At 36.7% G+C, this 27,179-nt stretch overlaps 1 protein-coding gene across 1 annotated transcript in view; it reads left to right on the forward strand.

The window, feature by feature from the left end:
* TBC1D15 (TBC1 domain family member 15) overlaps positions 1-17,834 on the forward strand; it is a 35,734-nt gene extending 17,900 nt beyond the window's left edge. Inside the window, exons 6-17 of the mRNA XM_036401079.2 lie at positions 323-422; positions 1,419-1,616; positions 3,082-3,210; positions 4,701-4,804; positions 5,077-5,171; positions 6,584-6,700; positions 9,514-9,614; positions 10,310-10,409; positions 10,749-10,846; positions 14,952-15,068; positions 15,694-15,780; positions 16,465-17,834. Of these exons, the coding sequence (XP_036256972.1) occupies positions 323-422; positions 1,419-1,616; positions 3,082-3,210; positions 4,701-4,804; positions 5,077-5,171; positions 6,584-6,700; positions 9,514-9,614; positions 10,310-10,409; positions 10,749-10,846; positions 14,952-15,068; positions 15,694-15,780; positions 16,465-16,671 (1,453 nt within the window). The 3' untranslated portion in view covers positions 16,672-17,834. The remainder of the gene's footprint in view (positions 1-322; positions 423-1,418; positions 1,617-3,081; positions 3,211-4,700; positions 4,805-5,076; positions 5,172-6,583; positions 6,701-9,513; positions 9,615-10,309; positions 10,410-10,748; positions 10,847-14,951; positions 15,069-15,693; positions 15,781-16,464) is intronic.
* The last annotated feature ends 9,345 nt before the right edge of the window (positions 17,835-27,179 follow it).

Genomic DNA, 27,179 nt, shown 5'->3' on the forward strand with positions numbered 1-27,179 from the left:
ACATACATGTAAATGGAGTTATCTTACAGAGTAATTTCTCAAAAAAATTTCTAAAGCTTCGTTTTTCAGGGAATGAAATAGTACAATTCAGAATTAATATGATAATAACACAATCTTTTGAAACATGAAGGTTCTGTTTTATGAAGCGTTAGTTGTCTACCTTGTGCCAAGGACTGATCTTGCATCATGTGAACGATCTTGCATCAAATCTTTTATTTTTTGCACTAAGCCTGAAGTGTGACTTCATAAATCCAGTAAATGTTGTGAGAACTTAACAGAAAAAATATTTGCACCCAGACACCCTTTTTAAATTTTATTGCAGATCTCCACATGATGAGCGGGTTCTTCTTGTGAAGACTCAGAAGTCACTGTCTCAGTCTTTTGAAAATCTCTTTGATGAACCATCATATGGCTTATTACAAGTATGTATTATCTTCAAATTTTTTATTCTGAAGACATGTATTGAAAAAATGCACCCTTCCATGTCACAGGAACATTTGCTGAGTAATGATTTAGTGCCATTGTAGAAGCATTAACTATATCCTAAACCAAATGCTTACTGTAGAAAGTACACTTAATTGTATGTTGTTTTCAATGATGTAATAACTTCTTAACTCTCCTGTGGTATTATTTTAAACCTATTCAATTTCTTGTTCTCTGTGATTCATACATTTGCCTTAGTATTAGTGGGGAAATACTTTAGAAGTTATCACAACATATTAATGATAATTTTCTAAGTTTTCCTTGACTAAGTATTCTTTTCATTGATATTTTCTGAGGCTTTTGAAAGGATAATGGAAATACAGTAGCAAAGAGGACAGTGTTGGCTAAAAATATGGGGGTTTTTAATACTACAATGGCTTATCATTTGGTGGAGCTTATGGACTTGTGAAAGTCAGGAGCAAAACTTGGGTGACTAGAATGAGGCCAGAGGGTTGATCCACTGCCGTGTTGAATTAAAGAAATTCTTCATTAATTAATTGCGTTAGTTTCTGGATTGAGTTGTCAAATAAAAATTTGTGTGAAATTCCTAGCAGAGTACATGATTGTTCAGACTGTTTTTTCTGTGAGGGTAGGGAAACTGGGTGTAAGGTTTCTGTTTTGTGCCATGAATCACTGACAGCAAACAGTGGATCTGATCCACTTCTATGTGTAGGTCAGGCTTACTGAGAGCACTGCTATCCAATCTTACAAATCAATTAGCAGTATTATCTTCATACTTAAGATGTGCTTTTTAATCATGTGATGACTGTTCTGTATTACTACCAATACATGAAACTTAAATAATTTTGAGATCTACAGTACCTTTCCTGATGTTTTCCTTTGAGTATAAGAATTACAAGTATATGTATATATATAAAACAAATATATTATAAACACAGATGTTTGTGTTTTTCTTGTTTTCCATGTTCTAACAGAAATGGAAGAAAGATCCATACATAGTAACAATGGGAAAATTTTCCAAAGTCACAAACTATATTGTTGGTACTTTACGTTCAAGCGATCAATCAAATCAGAGGCGACCACCATCAGAAATGGCAGACTTTTTCAATGATACCATTCCAGGGCTGAAGATAAATCAGCAGGAAGAGCCAGGATTTGAAGTCATTACACGAGTGAGTCTATAAATTAATGATACGGATGCGCTGATTGTTTTCATGCACTCCTTTAAAAGAGTGGTAGGACTTGAAGCATGATGAGTTATATTGTTTATGCAATTGTGGCATATTACCATTTATTCTCAGGAGTTAAGATCATCATCAGTTACTTTTGAATATTTCATTTTTATGCATGCAAATGCGAGTTTTCTTTGAAGGGAAGTTTGTAATTAATGAAATGGTGACTATAGTTATGTTAGAGGCACTACCTGAAAAGGTGACCGATTTTATGTTCAGTGTTTCCTCTGAGTTCAATTAGAACTCCGTTAAGTAAAATTGGAGCATGCCGGCTAATAACCAACTTTCTTGGCTAATCGCTCCTAACATCCCATTTCTTTTGAGATTAAAAAAAATATTTAATTGGATGATGAATGTCTAGGGTGTATAAATTACAGATATATGCATGATTTGAACGAAAGCTAGAATGAACTTATAATTGGATCGTGAATCACTGTGGGCACCTGTCAGATCTTTTACAGATATGTGGAAAAGGTTTATTTTTAAATGCTTGTGATTATTATTTGAGCAGCTTACATATTTTTAAAACATTAAACTGTTTTATATGGAGGATTTTTTGAGTTCAAGCTAGTGTTAATATCTCAGCAGTAGATATGAACAATATAATTCTAAGAAGTTGCTGCCTAGCACTTAATTAATTTGTCAATGAGAAAAAGTGTAGCAAATGCTATATATGGAAATTAACATTGACCTATATGTCTTAATCTGACAAATGCCTTGGACTTATAAAGAGTTGAAATACAAATTGATTTGGGGGTCGCTATCATAAAAATGTTTTTAGAAAGTAACAATTTACTTTCTGCTGAGTTCTCCTGTACATGGAATTTCGGAACTGAGAGACTAAGCACAAACTGAAACTTTTCATGGGTGTTATAAATTCTGAAAGTTCATACATCCTTGGTTTTTTTAAGAGGCTGTGTACCAAAACTGATCTTTCCAGTCACATTGTGCAGTCTATGTAAGGATAGCATCTCTAAACCCAAGCTGGTTGTCAGTTCTCTTGTAAGACGCACTCATGTGTATCAGGAATGTGTTTTCAAAGTGAAGCTCCCAATTGTCCTTGTTTACTGTGTTGCATTAGTTCATGGGATGCTAGCTCAGAGGTGTTTGTGGAATTAGAAGGTTGTTTAAAACACACGTACATCCTCCAAAATCTGAAATATTAACATGTATAGTCAGGTCCTCAGCACCGAGTGTCTTACTCTAAAGATCTGCTTGTGTTGGCCCACTCTACTTGCTCACGTGGGAGCAACCTTAGATCCTTAGAGTTGCTGAGGTATGTGCATGTGGAAATGTAATTGCACTGAGTATTAGAAACTGGCAGGCTTAGTACCATTTGTGCAGTTGTTTGCAACTACTGAAGCACTTCATTGGGATTCATATAAGGCCTTTTTGTGTGTTTCAGATCGACCTAGGGAAACAGCCTGAAGTTAGTAGAAGAGAGCCTGTGTCAACTGAAGAATGGGCTAAGAATATGGACTCTGAAGGAAGAATTTTAGATGTTGACTACATAAAACGATTGATATTCAAAGGGGTAACTAGTTTTTCTAAATTCAGCAAGACCTATGGCTTGATTCTGGCTTTTACTTTCCTTCCTAAACTATGGATATGCTGTTTTCATTAACTTGTAACGTTTCATGCGGAACTTTGAGCATGACCCAGACTGTCATTAGTGGGAGACTTCATAAAGCATGGTTTCATGCCAGTCAAATACCTCAGCAGTCTTGCAGCTATATGAAGTGCTCTGCAAGGAGAAAGATCTTCTTGTGGCTGACTGAGGGAAATGAGTTGGAAATACAGAAGCTTAAGTGATAAAACAAATGAAAGTGACTTTCAGGAAAAAGTATTTCAATTTTAGGATATTTGGTTTATTCTTTTCTCTTACAATGTTTTTTCCTATCCTTCTCCAGCTGAAGCTTCTGGTTTTGCCCAGCTGTTTGCTGGGATTTGACCCTGTTTAGCAGAGCAGTGCTAAACACTTTTGTTGATATTTTTAACTGAGGGGTTTTGTAATATGAATGTGAATTTAGTCTCAGTGATGGAAATTTTGAAAACTAATTGTGTCCTGTTGCTTTTCTACCTAATGTTACTTCAGTATTTCTATATTTTGCTGGGAATGCAGCTGCCTTAATGCATTCATTTTGTGCCTGCTGATGTATGTTTCTTGATGCAAGCAGAAGTAGAGAATGATAGCACTGTCCTGTTTTTGTGCCTGATGTGCTCAATTAAGGACCCTTCCACAAGCATGAAAATTACTACAAACCTTTTCTTCTGTAGCCCACTTTCCTGTCAATCTCTCCCCATTACCAGGGGGACTGAGTGCTCTATTTTATTTATGACTCAAGATCCCCAAAGTGGGGACTCTCACAGCAAAAGTTCCTTATTCTTTTGACTGTACTGCAGGAGTTACAAGAAACTCTTGATGAGAGCAGGATATGATTCAGCTCCATATATTTTTGTCATCTAAAAATGTTGAGAATTACTTGGGAAGATTTCTGACAAGCAGGCTTCTTGAATGGATACTAGTATTTTTGACTGAAAGATTCATTGAAGGTTGGCTATGTCTTGTGAGATGAAAATATTTGTTTAAAAAAAGAAATAAATGGAAGACTAGTCCTCAAAGTCACTTTATGGCAAGACCAGAAATTTGGCAACTCTAACCAGAACCAGCATTATATTTTTATACACTTTTAAAGGTACTTTTTTTAATTCTTAAAGTTTGTGATGCCTTGTAAGTTCTTTATTTTTAGCAGTGAAGTAAAAATATAGGAAGAAAATGATTTTCTAAAGTTTCTTTCCTTATCTAAGTGTGGATCCAGTGCTTCCACAGTATTCTGTTTAGTCATTCTCTTTTCCTCCTGTTTCCTCCCAGTGTGAGACCTAGTTAGCACATGAGATTTGGCTACAATGTAAAAAGAAACCAACTTGACGTTGCTACTTTGGGAAGTGTTGTATCAATCTTAGGAGTGTTTCCTCACAATGTGGTAATAGTTTTGTTGATACATCTGGCCCATTTTTCCCCAGGGTCTCTGCCATACTTTAAGAAAAGAGGCATGGAAATTTCTTTTGGGATATTTTCCTTGGAACAGCACTAAAGAAGAGAGAGCAAATCTGCAAAAAAGGAAAACGTGAGTACAGTGACTTTTTTCTTACAAAAAAAATTTTAAAGGTGCATCTTTTTTAAGACAAAGTGATGTAGAAAGCTGTTTGAAAGACAGCTGCTAAAACTGTTGAATGCAAGAACCTGTGACATTTTCTTAAAAATTGTTTTACTAAAAACATTACATAAACAAGGTGTTGTTATTCCATTTATCTCAAAGAATACATGGAATGAATGAATGCTTGAAGTAAAAAAAAGAAAATGTGGATGTTTGGTTTCAAAATTGTCGTTCTTCTTCAGGGATGAATATTTCAGGATGAAACTGCAGTGGAAATCTGTCAGTGAGGAACAGGAAAAGCGAAACTCAAGATTAAGAGATTACCGGAGTCTTATAGGTAAATTAATGTTTAGACACATACCTAAATGCACACACACTTTTAAAAGCTTATTGAAGAAGTGAAATTGAAGAGCCTGCATGAAGAGGCTCTAAAAATGAAATGTTACTCTTTTCAGAGGTGTCTAAACTTGGTTATATACTTAATATTAAAACTTTCTCAAGTAGAGTGACTCAGAGCTTTACGTATTAGTGTTACAAACTGATTTTTGGCTGGATTTTTAAATTTCCTTTATTCAACAACAAAAGACTCTTCATTTGTGTGATGTCATAATGTGTTTCTGCTGGAAATGTTGTTAAAATAATGATGTACAATAAGAATGTAAAAATGTGTCTGTTCATATTTTATAATTTCTTATTGGGATTTGTGTATGTGCATTCTGACTTCTGAGGTTTTACACCTACTTCTAAAAATTTCATAAAATTATGCTGAGTATTAGCAGTTTGTTTTCTCATTTCTCTTTGATAGTGAGATTTGGGCACCAGCGTTGTGGATTACTAAATATTTTTTCAGGAGTCAGGCCAAGATTTCTTTGTTATTCTGAGAGAAAGGCTAAACTTATTTCAGGCAGTTATTCAACAGGCAAGCTGAAAGGGTCAAAGTAGTCTTTTTCTTGGTAGACTAATAAACTATATTTTTAGAGAATGATAACAGAAAACAATATATTCTGAGTTTAAAAAAGGCCAGGTGTTTGTTCTGTTGAGACAATTATTTTAATTTTTAAGCATTTGAAATGTATGTGGCAGTATTAGAGTTATGTAGTAAAAGAGATGCAAATCTACAAAATACTCCTTTTATCAAATTGCATTCAAAAATTTTGCAAAATTTCTAAATATATTGGTCTTGAATTTCACCTTATTAAGGAGTATGCTGTGTGCTTGGTGTGTTTCAGACATCAAAACTACCTGATGAAAGAGGCAGTTTCATCTGCTCTGAGTTACAAGAGCTTGTTCCACAGTATTTATAAAATGCTGTTATGAACTGTCACAGTGTTTTTGAGATGATCATGTGGGAACTTTCCAGCTATGGATTATGCTGTGTCGCATCAGTATTCATAAATGGCATTGTAGAGTTAGCTCACATAAAATTGTTTTTAATCCTCTTAAATGTAAAACATTTTTGCTGAATTATAATCAGGATTTTTCCATAAAATGTACTATCAAAGAAGAGGCAGAAAGCTTTAAAATTTGTTTGTAAGCAAATACTTTCATTGGAGATAGGAAGGATTTTATTTATTTTAAAACATTCTTTATTTTGAAATGACATTCACTTATGCAGTTGTCTGAAACACTTCAAAGCTTTGTGACAGTGTTTGAGGAAGAAATCATCAGCTTAGATATTCTGAATTAATTTGATACTGGCTTTTCACAACTGGTTTTGAAAGTGTTTTTAAATCTGGACTGTTTTCTTAGAAAAAGATGTTAACAGGACAGATCGAACAAATAAGTTCTATGAAGGCGAAGATAATCCAGGACTGATTTTACTTCATGATATTTTGATGACCTATTGCATGTATGACTTTGACTTAGGTAAGTTGTGTCCCTCTGAATGTAAGAGCCTTCTTGGCTTCTGATATGCAGCTTTGCTTATGCGAAGTCCCATTAATAGAATTGAACTCGTATTGATTGCAGTGCTTTTGTAAATGTTTTAAAAAAGATTTAATAGTTTGTAGTGTTCAATAATGTAGATAACTTTGTTCGGTTTTTCATTCTCTTTTTAATTTGGTGTCTGTCTTAGGCATCTGAACTCATCAATTGTGGTGGGATTGGAAATTAAGTGGTAGTTTGTCTTCACTACAGACCTACTATTGTGGGGCTCTTTTGTTGTTTTTGGGGTTTTTGTGTGGTTTTTGTGGTTTAGGTTTTTTTGACTTAACTTTTTAAAAAGAATTGAAGCAGTCTTGCTTTTCAGAGTTTTAAATGGGTTTGGGTCTTCGGAGCTTGAGTGTTATATATGTTTTTAAGACTGATAATATCAATAAAAATGATAAGCCAGCTGCCACTGCTGTAATTAAAGCTCAGCATGCTGAACCAGCTGTTTGTAAACATGGTGTTCTTGTGAATATTTTAAAAGCTGGTTCTTGAGAACAGACTGCACTTAGCAGTCTGTCAAAAATTACATTTTAGTGCATGCATCTGCTGCAGAGAGAAGACCATATAACATCTTTCTTTAATTGCACTGTTAATGTGATGTCTTGGTTTCTTGTTAATTGTCTTGGGAGGGAGGGAAAAGATACTTGCAATTGGTTCCCCCTTCACCCCTGGCATGACATTTGGCTGTTGTATACTTTGGAGTTTTTTTGCGTATTCTGTATCAGAAAAGTTTTGGGATTCTAAAAGCCCACTTTGTGCCAGATTTTGAAAACAAAAAGTAAGATTAAATCTTTAACCTGTAGTAAACATGCTGCAGGGCTGTAGTTCTTGTTGGTTTTCATTCTCTTTGAAAGAGAGTCTTGATCTTTGGCTTGAAAAAAGAGAAAACTGAAATTAATGGTTTAAACATGTAGCTCTGTTTCATCTCTTTCCACATTTCAACAGCCATTAATGCACAGTGACATTATAGGTGAAAGTAAACCATATTCATCACCCACTCTGTTAAAAACATGGTTGAGATGGCTTAAATGTGCACACTGCATAAGTCTTTTGTTTTATAAACAAGCAGGAATAATGGAAATACAGTAAATTTGACATAGTAACTGTCCAAGGCTTCAGCACATTGGTGCAGTGCTGCTCTTAATCTTTTGACAGCAGCTTTAGAGGGGTCTGAATATTGCCACAAGCTGCCATATAGGGGAGGGGACAGAACAGCTGTTAATAGAATATTTTTCTGAATTAATTCCTTAAGTCTGCATTAATGAAATTGGCTTTATTATTAAATGGACTTTTAAACTGTCTTAGACAGAATTTTCTCTGCATTTATTTTTAGTTAGCTGTAGTATTTAATATGTGGGGAACAAAACTTTTTTCTTTTGACCTTTTAATTATTTAATTATTTACCTGTTTGCTATTATTCTATTTTTCTTCTCACAGCTGCTCCATATTTTCAGTTACTGACTCTAATCCTCTTTTCAGTTACAGAGTTACAATTATATCATTAAGAAATAAAGTCAGCCAACTGAGAAATGTTATGTTGAACCAATCATTGATGATAGATACACACATTAATTGTGTTCTCTTATTGAGGGAGGTCAGCAACAATTGGGCAATAGATAAGCTGACACTAGCATCAGTGGTAATTGAAAGAGTTGGGAAGAAGGGAAAAAATTACCTGTAGAAATCATTATGCTCTACTTAAATGGACTGTCAATTACAAACAAGAAAGCTGGAAGAACCATTTAAAAACTAAAAATTTGAAAAACTTTTTTATACAGCTAAAATTGTATAGCTGTTTGTAAAAATGATATGCTTTAGTGGGCATTTCATTCTCCAGTTAAATGAAAGCTTTTCTTGAAATCGTGTGAGTACTTTTTAGGTGGTATGAACTTTATTCACCAGTTCTAGGCACAAAACATAAAAGCACGTCCTTGAATCAGATCTAGAGACGTGTTGCTTTTGTGCTTCTTGCAAGCAATACGTTACTAATTAATTACTATTAATTCTCACTTTGATCGGTTAAATTCTTCATTGTTGTCTGCTTGGTTACACAGATGGTCTTAGGCTTGGGTGTATTTAAAGTACTGTCCAAGCAGAACAGTCCCAACTTCCTTAAATAAAGGAATCTTGGAATCTTTAAAGCATATTCAGTGACAGAAAAAAAAAGAAGTGTAAAATGCAAATTGTCTTCATAAGGACTGTTGCACTATGTTTTTCTGGAATTGCAACTCAATATCTCTTTCAATGAATTTGAGTAGAAAATCTTCATTAAGGGAGTGGGTGGGGGAGTGCAAAGATACTCAAAAATTTTAAATGTGTAGAAGAAAGTAATCTAGTAGAAATAGAAAGGAAATTATATACAAGTTTGTATTTGTGATGGTGCAAGGTAGAGACTTAATCTTAAAAATATCATTATATGCTTCTGAATTCTAAATAGGAACATTTTTACTAAAAATATGTTGTGTACAAACTCAGTTTGTACATCTTTTAACAGCTATTGGAACAATGTGTTTGCTTTATGTTCTCTTTAGATTGGCAGAAATGGCTTGTAAATCTTATCAGATCTACAGGTTGTTGGTGCCTATTAATACAAATTTGTCTTTACTGGTAGTTGAATTGGAGAATTATAGTATCTGCATGTGCTAATATTTGTTTCACTCAGTCATTCATCACACTTGAAAAATTACTGTTTAACTGCTGAGTTGAAATTTCTTTTTGCTTTTTCCCCCCTCTGCTTTTTCTCCATCAAGGTTATGTGCAGGGGATGAGCGACTTGCTGTCACCTGTCTTGTATGTTATGGAGAATGAAGTAGATGCCTTTTGGTGCTTTGTATCATACATGGATCAAATGGTAAAATAAGGCTTTTTTAGCTCACATAAACAGATAACCTACAGATACTATTTGGGGTTAATTTTACTTTATAAAGTTCACTGTGTTTTTTGAATTCTTTTAAAGTAGTCATTTTATGTTTGGAATCAATATGCTTTTGTTGATTGAGGTTGTGGTGGGTTTGCAATAGTATTGTTGTACAGTACAGGCATATTTGGCTCCTTAAGAATTCCAGAGTAACCATCACAGACAAATTTGTATTTATCAGGAGTCCTCAAGCGCGATTTTGTTCACGATAATGGTTTCATTATATACCTGCCTTTTGGGTTTTGTTAAATGCAGTTCAGACTTCCCACAAACTGAAGCTTTTATGAGTTGTGCATGTGGCAAAAGACTTGTGTGACTGATAGAAAAGTAAAAGAGAATTTTTTTTGTTGAGTGCAGTCATGCTGCTGGGAAGTACAGAGCTTAATCAGATTTAAACTATCATTTACTACATATGAAAATGTTAGCAAAGAAATACAATTCAGTGCTTTAGTTAAACTTCTCAGTAAAAGGCAGACATTTCATTAGATAGAAGTACAGTTAAATATCTATATATTAAGTATCTAAAGGGGGAGAACCACTGTTGCAATAACAAAACTTCTTTTAAAATAGCTGCAAATCACAAAATTGAGTTAATAAAAGTGACAGTGCTAATGTTTTATTCCATACAGCATCAGAATTTTGAAGAACAGATGCAGGGTATGAAGACACAACTTATTCAGCTGAGTCATTTGCTTCGTTTACTAGACAGTGGATTTTGCAGTTATTTAGGTAGGTGTATTATTTTTGCACAGGTAACTGAAACAGCTTCCTGCATTCTGTTCCTCACAAGTGTAAATATAATTCCAATACTATATGAGTATAGGACTTGTAACTTTAGAATGCCTAAAATGTTTAAATAATTGCTCCATGCTTATGGAAAAGACAAGGTCATCCTGTTACTAATTTAAAAAATATGCTGTACTCTTGCAAATATCTTGATTCTAAAAAGGTCCCACCATCTTAAAAATTAGTAGTGTAAGCATGTACCTGTAAAGTGTAGGGTTTTTTTTTTCACCTGTTGTCTGAACCAAATTTGATGCTTCTGAAATGTCACACTCTTATTCCTAGAATCTCAAGACTCAGGCTACCTTTATTTTTGCTTCCGGTGGCTTCTTATCAGATTTAAAAGGGAATTTAGTTTTCAAGATATTCTTCGACTCTGGGAGGTAAGGAAATATTTCATCATACAAACTCCGGCAGTTTTTGGACTTTAGAACAAAAAGCATGGATCATTTTGCAAAATGTTTAATACTCTGATAAATTAAAAAAAAAAAAAAGGATTTAGTACAATGACCTGAGGACATGTGAGCATTTCTTATCTTTTTAGCCTAAAGAACAACTTGTGAAATTCATGAAAAAATACTTATTAGAGCTGGTTTGGATAAATTGGCTGTCCAAAATTATTAGGACAGGAGCCTTCAACTGATACTCTTAAGTGAAAGTAGTAAGTGGAGTGTAGCAGTTAACTGTTAATGGAAAACAACTCATGATAAAAGAAAGCATTTGTTTGATTAATTCGTGGTATTGGTGATTCTTTATAGATAACGTTGAATGAAGCACTGTCAGGGTAGTTTGTGTTAGCCAAAGCCATGAAGAGGACGATGCCAGAAGAGTGTTAATCTCGATGATAAGGCTTTGTGATGCCACATAACATTATGTAAAACATCAAAATGCTGAAGTTCTGATCATTCTGGGTTAATGAGATCTTTTTTTTGATTTAGGTGATCTTGGGATCAGATGAAATAATTAAGATTAACCAATATTTTGTCTTTAATTTTTCGTTCTGGGGAAATTGAGAAGTGTGTCAACAGTTCAGGTTTATTGTTGAAAATGTGGGCACAATATTCACTGAGAACTCAGAAGAACAGAATAAATGTTCAGATGAATGGAGGGAGTATTTTATAGGACATAACAGCATATGTACTGAGGAACAGAGGGGTAATGAAAAGAACAGGGCTGAGATGCATAAAGTTTGTACTATAATGAAAAATAATGTTGTTTCTGGTGTGATGAAAAATAATGTTGATACTTTTATTCACTTTTTCCACTAATGAAAAAGGAGTCACATAAAGAGGAGGACCAGTATTTAAACTGTCTAAAGTAAATCTTTTTAGCTTTTTTATCATCAGTTGGTGGAATTTACTAGCATAGAGTATTGAGGTGGTATTTCAACCAGAGGACAAAAAAGTTTATGGATAACATTCATAAATAAGGAAACCAATATGTAAAAAACTAGAAGAATTCTCTTATTCAAAGGTATAAATGATAATGATTTGGGAGGGGAGATGCACTCATCTCTTCCCCCCAGTATTATGTTGTTTTCTCAGTATTTTGTAAAGACTAATTTTTCTTTTTAAGTAGATGACAACAGTATTTTTATTTATAGTTTATAGTCCCAGGCTAGCATGTTTTTATCACCTCTGCTTTAAGGCGTATATATGTGTACATACAGGAAAGAAACACACTATATTTCTCTCTCAAGTATCTTTTTTCCTCTCTTAGGAAGACGATGGAAACCTTTTGATATATTATAGTCTTGTAGGTTTCTTATAGCACATCATAATGTAAGTTTACTACATGTATTCAATTTCCTTGCTAGGAGATATGGAATGGGAAAGGGAATATCTTGTTTTTCTTTTTAAAACAAAGTAATTAAGGCATTATGTTAATGTTTTTATGTGAAGGCTAGAGTCACCTTTGATCAGTCCATCTTACAGTGTGTTGTTTTTTTCTCCTGTGCATAGCCATCCAGCTCCACTGGTATCAGTGAACTATGTGGGATTTACAAAGGCAGGCTATAGGCACAGGAGGCCTTTTCCCTTTATAGAGAAATTAACTACTTTTTTGGGTATTTGGCTGAGCAAACCTCATGTCCAGTTTTGTAATAGCACATGAATTGAGGGAATCCATTTGAAGGCAATATTACCCTATGACATACTCTTGCAGAGCATAGGATGGGATGAAGGAGAGGTACCATCTGAGATTCCAGTCCAAGATTCCAGGACTTCTGGGGCTTTTTCTGTCTAATCTGCTAATTTCAGGATTCTTCTGAATCTCTATTTCTGTCCTCTGACTCGTATGAACCACTTAGTAAGCATCAGACACTTTTTCCCTGTTCCCACTGGCTTCATGGCTTGTAGTGTTTTATCACAAAAAAAGGAATCAAAAGATTCTTCACTTGTCTGGTTTCTCTCATCTCCATTCACATTGGAAATGAGAGATACTGGTTCTTATAATCTGGAGTAGAGGCTAACTCCCAACCTTTGCACTTCCTGAGCAAGAGCCATAACCATTGTGGTGGAAAACATAAGTGATTGTTTCATTGCTGTGTGACAGAGTTGCATGTGATAGAGAGGTGACATTCCACCATGTGTGGATAAGCTGAGACATGTTATGTGAGTGCAGTTATTTCCTATGTTACATGCAATGTCTTTTGTGTATGGGTTAAACTGCTATGGGTTAATTTAGAGCACATTTTAGTAGAGCCTCTCAAACACAGCCCAGATAGCCTACTGAGCCACTTCCTAGCTGCCCCAAAATTGAAAGTAGCTCAGTCCCTCCTTGACACTGGAGAGACAGGCAATATCACCTGGTAATTCCAGCCAGTTCTTAATATTTTGTTTGTGCAGTGGGTGATTTAGAAGAAACCCAGGAGAAAGATTTTGTAACAAAATTACAACTAATTCATATCTAGCTTCAGTGTTATTCTAGTATCAGTCATTAACATAAAGCCAGAATGAGTTGGTAATAAGTTACTTTACATACGTTGGTTACAAATATTCATGGCTGCTGAGGTAGTGCTGGGACAAACGAGTCTTTACTTGTGTAGCTGTATCAGAAAGAAAAAGGAAAAAAGTTACTCCTTCTTATTTTTATATTTTTAGTTTCATACTTAGAGTTTAAATGCCGCTTTTTCTTCCATCCTTCCAGCATGTTGTGATGCTGCTGTTACGCATTTACATACATAACCTCAAGTGCATGCTCTGCTTCAGACTTAGAAAGGTTTATCAGAAATGGTAGCAAACTGTATGGATTTTTTTTGGCAGCAGCTTGATGCTAAAACAAATCAATGCACAACTGTGTAGGCAGACTGTGTTTGGTAGATTACAGGCATTTTCATTCAATTGTTATTTTTTATCAGCTTACTTGCATTCCAGTCTTTCTACTGGAGTGAGAGAATGCTTTAACAGAATATTGGTTGTCTGATAAAGAGGCGAAATTTAATTTCTGAACTGGATCTTAGTTTAAAGATTCAAGTTTAATTGCATTCTATTTTGGGTGAACTTTCTTTGGGTATCTTGAGATTTATGCAACTCTGTTTACAGGTTACATGTACTAGTAATGAAAGTTCAAGCTCTTGCTCAGCTATAAGGCTTTATTAGATCAGTAATGCTGAAAAAATTTTTTGCTAATGAAGTAAAAAATATTCAGCAGTCTGATTTCTTACCTGCCTTTTTGAGAGTAAATCCATTGTTTTAAATCCATTTATCTGTCAGGGCATTTGTGCAAGCAGACTTTTACTTTTTTCTGGTTTTGTTGGCAAAATTGTCCTCCAGCTTTCTGCCCACCATACATGTTCTTTTCAAATACATTTTTAAAGGTTTTTGTGAATGTACTAAAATAGGGTATTAGTACTGAGGTTACGCATTTCAGTCCCAGTGAACTCAAGAATGATTGTGTCCTTCATGGGACCAAAAGCTTCAGTTGGAAGGGAATGCCCCCCCGCCCCGTACCTGTATGTACATGTCTTCAGGATTGGGAACAACTTTAGCACCTTATTTATAAACATTAGAGTCTTTTTAGCTGTTGCTGGGCATGACACATCTTCTGCCAATTCACACTTAATGCAGATACTCTAAACCAATAATTTAATTTAGTGTATCTGCATTACTCTAATGCAGATACTCTGCATTAAAAAAACAAATTATTGCAGATACTTTGTTAGCAAATAATTTGTTAGCTTCACTTACTTCTGTTTCACATGAGTGGAGGCAGAGCCCACATTCACAAGACCACAAGCTCAAGCAGTTTAGTAGGATATAGTGGACAATGGCTTAAGAAGCAGATAAGCATTTGGTGACTCAGACTTGCAATTATCTCTAAAGGGCTAAAAGTAAAATTCCAAATAATTTTACAAATACTTAGTTGCTTTCAAAAACAGCTTATTGTTAGTTAAATGATTTGGCTGGAGGACTTATATTCTAAGAACTACTTTTCTTTTCAGCAGAAAAGTATGAGCATTTCAAATGTGGGGTTTTTATATTTTAACAGGTCATGTGGACAGAATTGCCTTGTCAGAATTTTCATCTTCTCCTTTGTTGTGCTATCCTAGAATCTGAAAAACAGCAAATAATGGACAAGCACTATGGCTTTAATGAAATATTAAAGGTACCAGATTCTTATGCATTAATGTGCTGGTTTTGGCTGCAGTAGAATTGTCTTCCCAGTGGCTAGTATGGGGCTGTCTTTTGGGTACTAAGTTAAAATATTAGTTAACTTTTTAGTTAACTGTGCAGTATGATTGTGGTTTGTATTGGGGGAGGGAAAGGTGCATACCATTTTCTGAAGGGTTAGGTGTCTATCCTGCAGGCTTTCAAAATGGTTTATTGGATGTCTGTGTTTAGTGATAAGTGATCATCAATAGATCAAAAATGGTTCTCTCCTCAGATGAGTTATTATATTTAATACTAACCTTTGCTTTATCTTCTATGATCTACTTTATCATCTCTGAAAATGTGAGCTGCAGGGGGAAGTATGTAGGAGGGCCAGATAGTTTGTCACATTTAGAGGCACTATGGATTCCTCTTGCAGACCTTGGATGCTGGTGAAAAGCAGCCGTCCCGTACTGTATCTTTGAGTAGCCATTTCTCAAAGCTTATAGACTATGTCTAGCATTTCATAGCTTAAGAGGCAGGTTAATAAGGTGATACTAGCAGTGCAGTGCAGTATTAATGTATTTTGGGTGAAACAAAGTTATAATTTATCTCACTATAACTTGTGATTCTATTTTTAGCATATCAATGAACTGTCTATGAAAATCGATGTGGAATATATACTCTGCAAAGCAGAAGCAATTTCTATGCAGATGATGAATTGCAAGGTAAAGATATGTATCTACTGTGAATGTTTATAGACAGGGAAAGTATTTAGTTAGCTGTAAGTGTTCATGTATGACCTGTGAAAGAACTGAATGTCTGGGTACAGTAAAGCATGTTGTGTAGCTTTGCAGTGCCTATGTTTGAGAAGTCTGTAAGGAAGAATAATAGATTTTATAGAGTAATACTGTTCACTGCGGGAAAGTTGAAGTGTGCTTTTTGGTTGTGATTTCTCAACTCTCACTAGGTAACCTCACTCCAAGAAATTTGATGTTTGGTGTGCTTGAGAAAAACTAGTTGAAAGGTGCATTGCATTGAAAACATGCCAGACTTATTAGGCAAAAACTAGTGGATCATTCAATAAAACTAATTTCAATAACATGAAGTGTAATTGTAATAGTTGATTAGACTGTAACTTTTGTAATGAAGATTATATTAATCAGGATTAATCAGGAATCAATTCCTGAGTGTGTTCCCTTTGCTGTCTTCTTGAAAAGTAGCTACAGAAAATGTTGACTATAATGGAAGTATTTCTGAGAGAGATGCTTTCAGTGCAGCTAAATTCAGATGAATGATTTCTCACATGAATGAGTCCTGGGAATGCAGGATGGACAGAGGGGACTTTGTTGTTAACTTTTTGCATTTAATTACAGTGATTTTTAATATTTCCCCTGCTGCCTCCTTTCTAGGAATTGCCTCAAACAGTCAGTGAGATCCTGGGGATAGAGAACAGTTCGGTAACACCGGATTCAGATACTGGAGAGGATGAAAGTGGAGCTGAGTTGGGTTGTCCAACGTCACTCTATCAGAGTATCTCAACCCCTGTGATTGCTGCCAACGGGACGAGGGACGGCGCTCAACAGGCGGCTGAGACCCAGAGCCTGACACCTGCCTAATTACCCTTGGTTCCCTTGGAGAAAGACTTTCACTGAGCACATTTTGTTCAAGCACTTGAGAGATGGATATTTAAATTTGGTGTTGATTAAGCTTTAAGGTTGTAAAGAAAATCTGTACTGTAATGCTTTTGCATTAAAGCTTTACAACATGACTCAACTTAACTATTTTTGTAGTTTCTTCTACCAAAATAGCCTTTTGCTTTCAATAACATTCCTTAATATTTTTGTAGCCAAGTGCATTTTCTTTTTGCTGGTAAACTGGAAATGGATGGTGATTAAGAATGAAAGAAATTTCTGCATTTACTGAGCTTTCACACATACTGTTTTAAGACAGTGTGAGCTCTTTGATTTAAGCAGATTCACAAAATGCCAGCTGAAGCTGCTGTACACAATTTTCAAGCTGAAGTGATGCTGATGTGCTAAAGGGAGGATTCTTTTGTAAATGGATTTTCCCTATCTCAAATGTTTACAAAATACTTCTAAGTATTTGTTGCTGGTTGAATGTAGATTTGAAATGGACATTCATACTTGCACAGTTTAATGTCCAAATACAGAATTTTGTGTAATTGGGAGTGGATGAACAGTATATTTTTACATTAACATATCTTCACTTTATATATACATATATATATTTACACACATACACACACTATATACACAATTGTTTGTGAATACTAAAAAGGATAGTTGTATTTTCAATATCTAAATAAACTTGACTGTTCATTCATATGAATCAGTTTGACCAAATTAATGCACAGCTCCAACCTGGGCTCTTTTTCAAAACTTTTCTAACTGAAGCTAACTTTCATGTGAATACATTCTGTCCTACACTTGATGTAATTTTGCAGTTGATACCTTGCAAACTTTACTAATGTTCATACTTGTTAATATATTAACTGATCAATTAACCACTTACACTGTTTTTATCGCAACATTATTTGGAGAATTGATAAGCAGGTTATAAAAAAGCCAACCAACAAACCGCACACCAAAATAGTAATCACAATTAACATTAATGCATTTTTTTGTATCTGCAAAAGGCAGTGAGTTTATTCCATCCCATGCTGATGTCCTTTGACGTTATGTGAAATTTAACATAACTGATTAAGTGTATTCATTATTTGGTAACTATTGTACATATATAAAATAAAAGTCAAAGCTGATTTAGTGTTTTTAATTAAATCATATTTAGAGAAAAAATCTAGTTGTCTGGTTGTTAATGTAAGAACATGAGACAGAGGGGAGAGCCAGTGGTTAGTCCATGGATATGACATATTTTGTTGGTAGTGGAGGGCTGTGGGGGTTTCTGCTTGTTAGTACAGAGCGGAACACGTCTTTCCTCTCTAGGTAGTTGAAGTATAGCAAGGCTTCTTTCTTGTGGAGCAGTTTACTTTTACAAATGTTATTTGTGCCATCTTAAGCAAATACAAGTAATACAATAGGCTTTCATAGATAAATCCAGTTGTTAAAATAATTTGGAAGTTGATTCAACTTCTCTCACCAGTTGTCAGCAAACACTGGACAGCTGAATCAGTTCAGATTTTGGTTTTAATATTGTCAATGTGGTATCTCTCATCAGTTAATAAGAACTTGAGTCCTATGCCGTGAAAGTCAAGGATTCACAGCTCAGTGTTATCTGTAGCCTTTCATTTCCTGCCCAGGAAATTACTGTGAAGCATCATGCCTTTGTTCCTTGGTGAGCATTGTACTTCTTGGCAGTTAATTTAATGTGACATAGAATACAGAAGGGCATTAGAACTTAGATATTCAGCACTTTGGTTCAAAGATATTAAGCAAGTTAGTTTCAGTATTTTTTGGAGCACCTAGTTCACTTTGAAGTATACTTGCACAATGTTTTCCATCAAAAATTATGTTCAATGCAGCTACAGTAGGAGGAGAGAAATGTCTACGACAGGAATGCAGCAGGCAAGCTGTCAGTTAACTGTGCATGGTTATTAGTTATTTAGGATGTGCAGCCACAGAAAAACTCTCTTCAAGATACTAAGATCTTGAAGAATGCCATAACTGTCTGAACACAAATATTCAAGTGTTTGGGAAAGACATATTTAAGTGGAATTTTGTAATTTCTTAGAATTACAGCTATGGCTGCTAAGAAAATCTACCAGCCCATAAAGTAGAGTTTGCCTTTCCTTTTTGGGTATAATTGTTCATCTTTTCCCTTTGTATTCAGCACTTGGATGTCAAAGATGAGAAGGTTGCTCGTGAGCTAACAGTGAGCAGCTGCTGTGGAGGGCTCAGGGTAGGTAGGCTTGCTCAGCTTCCCAGCACTAAGATAAAAGGCCCCTTGCAGCATTCATTATCTATAGTTTCCTTCCTGCTGACAGGCAGCCTTGCAAAGAGTTGCAGGAGGAACCTCATCTCCACCAAGCTATTCCTGATTGTTTTAGTCTCAGTGGAGACTTCAAAAACACTGTGAGAAACTTAAACAGGATCATGAGGGCTAAAATGCTTTGGGTTGACAGTTCAGGATGTTTAAATTTATTTTGTATTTGAATAACTTAGATTGCTTAGAATTAATAAATGTGAACTAAACCAGAACACAGTTTGGTCACAGTTGTCAGACCATAAAAGAGGCAATACTGGTTTAATTCTTGCAAACCTGTTTTGTTTTTTAATGCTTGACACTTGAAGATAATTATCTTCAGTGGATGAGGTTTAAAACTTCACATTTTTCAGTCACAGCAGTTCTCCAGTGTTATCTGTTCCAAGGTAAAATTATATTGAAGAAGTTCTTTCAAATACATTTTTTTCTCATTTTACCTTTTTGGGAAATTTTATTCATTTTGAAATTACATTCTTGAAGTTATTTTCTACTATTTGTGGGAAAGATGGTAGCTTATAAAACAGAGAAATGGAAATAGCTTACAAAATGGAGGTGGAAATTTCTTGGAAATTTGGACTAATGTGAATGTTTATGAAATGGTTTTGATACTGGGAAGTTAAAAACTATAAAAAGATGACCCTAAGTTACCCACAGTTATCACTTAAAGCTTCAGTTACATTGAATAGTGCCTGTCCTGTTCAGCTAGTGACTGTTGGCACCCAGGGAATGTTGTAACCAGTGGCCTTCAATCCTGTGTTGGGTTTGGAGGTTTTGTTTTGGTTGTTGCAGGTAATCTTCATAAGGAATTCAAGGCTATATATATGTTACAACAGGTCCTGATTGCTTTGAGAATCAGATGTAGAAATACTGTGATAATTTAGCTACAGATCAAAACAAAACCATTGCTAATACAATGTATTAATTCAAATTAAGGTGTTAGTGTTCAACAGAGCCTAGTTTTGTTGCTAACAAGATTTTTCTTAAAACCTTTAAATTTTTCTAGTGGACAGTTTTAAAATGCTTATGGTGCCTCATTAATTATTCTCTTTAGTTCTTCCTTACACATTACTTGACAAAATTCCTTGGCCCCACTCAGCCAAACAGTGAGGAACTGGTTTCCTCATTACTTTCAAATACATTCTTGAACGCCAAATTAAAGCTCCACTGTTGAAACTTTTCAGAAACCTGTAAGTGTTCTTCAACTTGTTGAGATAATATTTTTGTTCAAAATATGTGAGGCACTTGTTCCTCACTTGTCTAAATCATTTTTTATTACAAGACAGTTGCCTAACTTGAAAAAAAGATTTTATTTTAAATAATTTAGCATTGAGAATTTGGATTATGAACTAGTTTTGGTATCACTAGCATGATTTATGCATACTACTGTGATGCTAATGAAGCCATACCAAGTATGGAGCTGAATTTCTGTAGGTGGAAGCTATGTTTTCCTCAAAACATTCCCTGTTGGACAGCAGAGATGACAATGCTGAAGAGGTTAGCAATGTTTTAAAAGTGCATCTGTGAATTGATTCATGTTACAAATATAACTGGAAAAAAGCAATTAAGTGGGTTGAGTAAGGATTAATAATTTGCTTATGTGTTAAATGTTCCTCTGACTCAATTTTAGTAATTGCATTGATGCAACTTAAAACTGAAGTTTGGGCTGCAGAAGAGTGACTGATAAAAGTTTTACCTGTGGCTGGCTAAATATCTTAAAATATATTTTTCAAATATTTTTTTTTTTCTGAGTATTTGTTCAGTGGCCGGTGCCATCTCTGTGTGAAAGAAGCATGGTGACAGAGGTCAGTGCTTGTTCTTACAAGAAAAATTCCATGAGCTGCTCTATGGTGGCTGAGTTTAAAGCTGAAATCCTAACCCTTGGTTCTGTCTAGCTTGGTAGTTGGCATGACCATGAGCTTTGTATGTGAGCACTGATAAGGTGATGAGACACAGATACATAACTGAGCACTTAACAGACAGATTTCATATATGTGTGATACTATATTTCATTTAAAGAAGCTTTCAAATGGTTTTGGGTTTTTTTTATGGTGTTAAAAGGTAAGTTGTGCTTCATGTTTAGTGGGACTTCAAAATGTGCTATTCAATTAATTGATATTATTGCAATGCAGGCCTTGTGTAAACTAAGCTTGAATTTAAAATTTCATTCAACTGAGGATTTTATGCTTACACATTTTTAGACAATGTGCTATTTTTTCATCTTAAATCACAATAACTTTGGCCCAAATTGAATTTTTCTGATGAATTGAAAACAAAAGATATATTGTAGGATGTCAATTTTTACCTCATCCAAAATCAATTTCACAGTTGAATCAAATATATTTTTCAAACTTTCTGTGTAATTCAAATAGATGAATTCTATTCATTCCATTCTTCCATTCTTCTTGATGGGGTTCTTTTTTGAAAGAATTCAATTATAGTATATATTTTGATTATACATGCTCATGCCTCATACCCTACCTTAACATTAGCTCTTAGACTGTTTCTGCAGGTGTTTCTTGTTATTAACCAACCCCTGCAGGGCCCAGTGTGCAGGGCTGAAACTGCTGCCCAGGCTAGAGCAGTTCAGCAAAAGGTGGTCACTTGTGTCCTCTCAGTGTTGCAGCTGACCCTGGCCAGCAGCAGCCATGCACTCATCCAGCCCCTTGCCTTGTCCCCTCTTCCATGGGATGGGGAGAAAAGAAAAGGAAGGCAGGAAGGCTCATGGACTCAGGCAATGAGAGTGTAACAGGAAAAGCAAATGCTTCTCCCACAAGGAAAGCACAAAGAGGATTTCATGCCATCAGCAGGCAGGTGTTGGTGCACCTCCTGGAGAGCAAGATCTCACCACAGGTTCCTTGGAAAGATAAAGGCCATGATCATCAATGAAATTGCCATGACCTGCTTCCTCCTGCTTTCCCTGAGCTTTTATTACAGAGCACAACGGCATGTGGTATGGAATGTGCCTTTGGGTCAGCTGTCCTGGCTGTGACTACTCTGGGGTTTGTGCCCACCCCTGGGAAGCAGCCAGAGAGCCTCAGCACTGTGCAGTGTTCAGCAGCAGCTGAAACCCTGCTGTGTTACCAACACTGACCCAGGCACAAACCAAACACATCGCCATACAGGCTGCTATGAGGAGAGTGAACTCCGTCCCGGCCTGACCCCTTTGGTGTGATGATTCTTGATGATGAGTGAGATCATGTTAGGAAAAATTCCTTGCTATATTGAAGAGGACACTTTTTAAGCACCCATGGTGCAAAAAATAGTCGTGTTACATACAACTGGTGTGGAGATGTTCTGTTTTGCTTGCCAAAACTCAGTGAGATGCAACACTAGATTTTTTCCAAAGCACTCTTGGTGTATGAATTTGTCCAGATGACCTTTAGGTTCCAACAGTACATGCTACCTTCGGGCATTGGTCTTGGAGAGCTTCTACACACTCCTCTGGTTTTACTGCTCCAGTAAGTGATGCAGGAGACCAAGGAAGTCTTTAAAGTTCAAAATATTGGGTTCAGAGACGTAATAATTCGTCAAGCAACAAACAGTACTACTATTGTGACCAAAACTGGCAATCCCAGCTCTTTGTGCTTTGCCCTGGGCTGCTGCACCTTTTATGCCATTGTGATTAACTTGTGCAACATATGATGAACAACATAAAGGAGCTGATAAGTTTCAGGTCAAAATTATCTTAGCCAGATCAATCATACCATGTTTTTTCATCATGTGGTGAATGCCTGTATATATGCATACAACAAGTTTATTAAAATTCCAGATTTGTCATATTAGGAGGCATTTTTTAAAACTCGTCAATAATTGACTAGCTACAGTATCTCCTGTTGGAAGGTATGTCTTGTGCTAGATGCCTGTCTAATCCATTTGCAGGATACCTTTGGAGATTCTGCACTCTATCATGCAAACAAGTTTCAGGTGTTTGTGGATTTCCAGTGCAGATAGAGTGATTGCATGCAGCTGGAGACTTTCTGTAACTTCTGACTTCCCTCACATGACGTCAGCCTTCCCTGGTGATTGTGCAGCTGCTTATCTGCAAGCAGTCCTCTCTGCCCCTGCATCAGTTTAAATTTTGTAACCATTACAGCATTTCTGAGGTAGGTACAGTCTGGGAATTTACAGCTGGGCTCTAAGTGCTCATGTAAGGCTTCTACTAAATAGTTTAGGTGTGAAGGTAGGTACTTGAGGCTCTCCTGTTCTCTGCACCCTTCCATTTAACTGAACCCACCCCTTTGTGTGATTTGTTACTTTCATCTGCACCTGTTTTCCTTATCTCTCCTGTGAGAATGTTATGAGAAATTATGCCAAATGCTGTACTACCATCAAGATGAATGATGTGCATTGTTTTGCCTTGGTCTACAGGACTGTCATAAGAGGAAATGAAATTTACTTGACTCAATTTGTTCTCAGCAAATCTGTCCTGACTGTTTAATCATCTGTTATCTCCTGGATCGTTACAAATAATTTTGGTACTTCTGTTTTCTCAAACAAATGAAATTAGACTGGTCTGTAATTCTTCAGCCCTTCTTCCTCCCCATTATCTTCTTGGAGATTGACATAGTTTTGGCCTTTTCCCAGTCTTTTGTCACTTTTTCTTCCCCATAGTTCTTAAAACAGTTATTGATGGCAGAGGTTTAATGAGTCTCCTCTGTAAGTGGTTTCTGTGCTCTCAGTTGCTATGATCAGACTCATCATGAGTATTCTTCAACATTGTTTCATGTTGTTAAAAGCAAAGAGCTTATCTCTCTGCCCTTGCTATTAGTTATGATAGACATCTGGTCACAGTTGATTCTTCAACAAAGACTGATGTAAAAAAAGTACCTTGAATACCTAATACCTAGCTAATTTTAAGGGCTTTCTTTGTTTTGTCCTTTCCTTGTGTTCACTGGTCTGATAGTTCGCTTATGGCTGTTGCTGCAGTAATTTTTTTTTAAAGTTGCTTTTGATGTCCTATATTAATGAATTTTGTACCACAGCTTTCATCTATGTGCTATTCTACCTGTATTTGGTGGCTTGGTCCTTGTTTGCATCTCCTATAAGCTCCTCTTCTGAATTGAAGCTAATGATGAACTAAGGACTTATGCTACTACTAGTAAAAGTGTAGTAGAAGACAGCACTTCCTCTGTAATGAAATAGTTTCCTGATTAAACTATGTTTTCACTGGAACAGGGAAAGAACTGTCTTTCTGCTCTAGGTTCCCTCTTGGCTCTTGCAATAACTGAATTTATTGAAATCCTTTTTCTTTTTTCTCCTGAAATAGTTTCTGCCTTTTTCTCAAAACCTTTCTTTTGCCGAAAATTGTGAATTTGCTTCATGTTCATTATATCATCTATGTTCCCAGGTCTTCCTAGCCAGTTTATCTTTTAGTAGATATCCTTGCCCAATGGTTGTTAGTTGGTTAAAATCCCCTCAGCGTTAAAAGAGGATGGTTTTGATGGTTGCTTGAAAATCCATATCTTCGTGACTTAAAAATTAAGTGTACATTGTCATCATAGATTTTTCAGCTAGATTGCTCAGAGAATTGGACTTAGGAGAGTGTGTATGTGTGTATCTCTGGTAAACAGAAAGAGATTGTACATCTTTCTTTGTTGAAAAAGCTCCTTTGGTTAGTCCACTTGTCATATTTCACAAATTCCTTGTTTTAACAACAAAATTGTGATTTGAAAAGGTATTGGGACTTCTATTTTCTGCTTGTGTCAACATCTCTTACATTAATAATTAGCACATCTGTTCTCTGGCCTGCCTTTTTGACCTGACAGTGAATAATGGTGGTTACATTTTAGATCCTTGTGGAGGCCATCTTTCTCTATGCTTTTTTGATACCTTTTCATAACTTCATTTCTTTCTCTGTCCTGCCCCATAATGACTTGAGAGTTCTTTTTCCTGCTGTAGTGTGCCTTGAGACAAAGACTTGGTGATCTGGGAGAGCCAGGGCTAAATTTGAATAGTTTTTTGGCCAATGCTAGCTGCTCTGCCCTGTTAATTTCACCCTCCAGTTAAATCAAGCTATGGTAAATGTTACAGATATTTTTAAGGAGAATATGCTGAAATATGGCAGTTGATATCCCCTTGAACTGGGGATAAAATGACTCAAACATTGAAAACATCTCACAGATTTTCTTTAGATTTCAATTTTCACTTGAGAATTCTGCAAATTTTTAAGCTTAAAAAGTGCATAGCTGAGGACTTCAGGCAACAGTGACTCTGCTATCTCATGAGAGGAAAAAAAATGTGTGTAAAGTCAAGAGGACCTTGCAGTTTCTGAATTCTGATTATAGGTGATGAGGTACCTTTCAGTAATAAGAGTAAGCTTATCCATTTCTTACTGTCAACATTAACTCTGTTTCCCAAGATGAAGTAGCATTGCTGAGTGACACTCTGACATGCTCTAGATCAGGTACTTTTGAATAGTTGCTTTGATGAACTTGTAATTTTTTGATCAGTAATTTTAAGAATTTACTTAGTCTAAATATACAGCACTGTAAACTGTAGAAAGTAAGTTGAGCTCTCAACAAGATTTGTAGTTTAGCAACGTTCCCAGAGCCATATAGCAGCTCTGTACAGCAGCTAGAACGAAGAAGAAATAAACATTTTCAGTCCATAAATGTCTTTTGATCTGGTTCTGATATGGCAAAGTCCACCTACAAAGTGCCAAAGGAGAACTCCGTTCTAGGGAGAAGAATCTCCCTGTGGAACACATGGGCAGACAGCATAGGTAAAACAGCTGAAGTACTGGAGTCCTCCTACCTGTTATTAACACCTGCTGAGAGAATACACAATTGTTTGTTTTGCATTCAGGAGTCTTGCTGAAGAGGTTATGAGGGACAAAACCTTTGCTGTGCTCTGGTTACTGCATGGAGGGGCAACAATAACAAGGCTCCAGAGCAGGGGTCGTTGATTCGTGTGATGTCCCAGCTGCAGAGCCAGGATCTAACACCAGATAAAATCATGCTCTGTCCTGCCTGTAGGTGGAAAGGCAGCCCAGTCATGTTTGGTTTTGTCACTGGAGCATTCAGAAAGTGCTAAGCAACCTCACTCATAAATTGTTCAACTGCAGGAACCGTGTCTGTGTATCTCATGCAGAGCAGATAGGAATATCAAAGTCCAAAGACACCAGCTTGCTTTCCTATAATCAAAAGTAATGAGAAAACAGGACAAGGAACATCTCTTGATAGCTTAGGATATGAGACTGAGCTAATAATACGTGTGGCCATGTGCAGCCAGCTGTTGCACTCAGCTAGTTTGCCTCTCTTTTGGGAGGCTCAGGGCAAGTCACCGATGGTGCTTTTCAAGGGGAAGTGGTAAGTTTCTCCTGCCTGGCATGTTGGAACGGAGAAAACTGAGTAGGTATTTGAGGGAAACTGATATAGTGCTCCCAATTCAGATGTGCTGTTCAGTGCTACATGCTGTCAGGTAACCTATGTATTCTAAAGATGTCGTGGAGAGGTTTTGGAAGATGAAAGAAATGAGGAGGAGCTGGGATGGCAGGTGACGGTGGCAAGTCACAAAATGAATGCTACAACGAAAGAGAACTTAGAAATCCTAAATTTCGCAGGTAAATTTGGGAGATGGGGTTCCTTTAACCCTGCAGTCAAGTTATAGTTTCAGCAGTTGCCTTGTGCTCACTTAAACGGAGAGAGATGGATTTCTACATCAAAGCATTTCTCGCTATCTCTGCACAACTCCCCTGTGCTGAAGCTCAGCTCCTGCAGTTCTCTGCCGTGCTGTCCCCACGCTCTCGAGCCTGTTGCTCCCGGGGCCGTGAGCCCTGCCCTGCCGTGCCGTGCCTTGGTGCCGCGGCGGAGGCACAGGCCGGCCCGGACGTGCCCGGCTCGGCCCGCGGTAGGCGCAGGTGTGAGGGGAGGGCGAAGGAGCCGCCCGGAGCAGCCCCAGGGCGGGTGGGGACGGCCGCTCCCAGCGGGACCTGCCCGGGGCTGCTGCCGGCGTGAGGCGGCGGGGTCGCTCCCCGCGCTGCGCTGTCCCGTCCCGCCCCGGCTGCTGAGGTGAGCGGGGACCGTGGGCGTCCGCCTGCCGGCGGCTCTCGTCACCCGGAGACGGGTGTCCCCATATCGTGCTTCCATCAGCCCGGCGGGGGCGTATAAAGGCAGCGGGCGCGGCGAGGCGGGCAGAGCGCGGCGCTGCCCCCGCCGCCGCCGGC

This window comes from Molothrus ater, chromosome 5 (genome assembly GCF_012460135.2).
Source record: "Molothrus ater isolate BHLD 08-10-18 breed brown headed cowbird chromosome 5, BPBGC_Mater_1.1, whole genome shotgun sequence".
Classification (NCBI taxonomy): Eukaryota; Metazoa; Chordata; class Aves; order Passeriformes; family Icteridae; genus Molothrus; species Molothrus ater.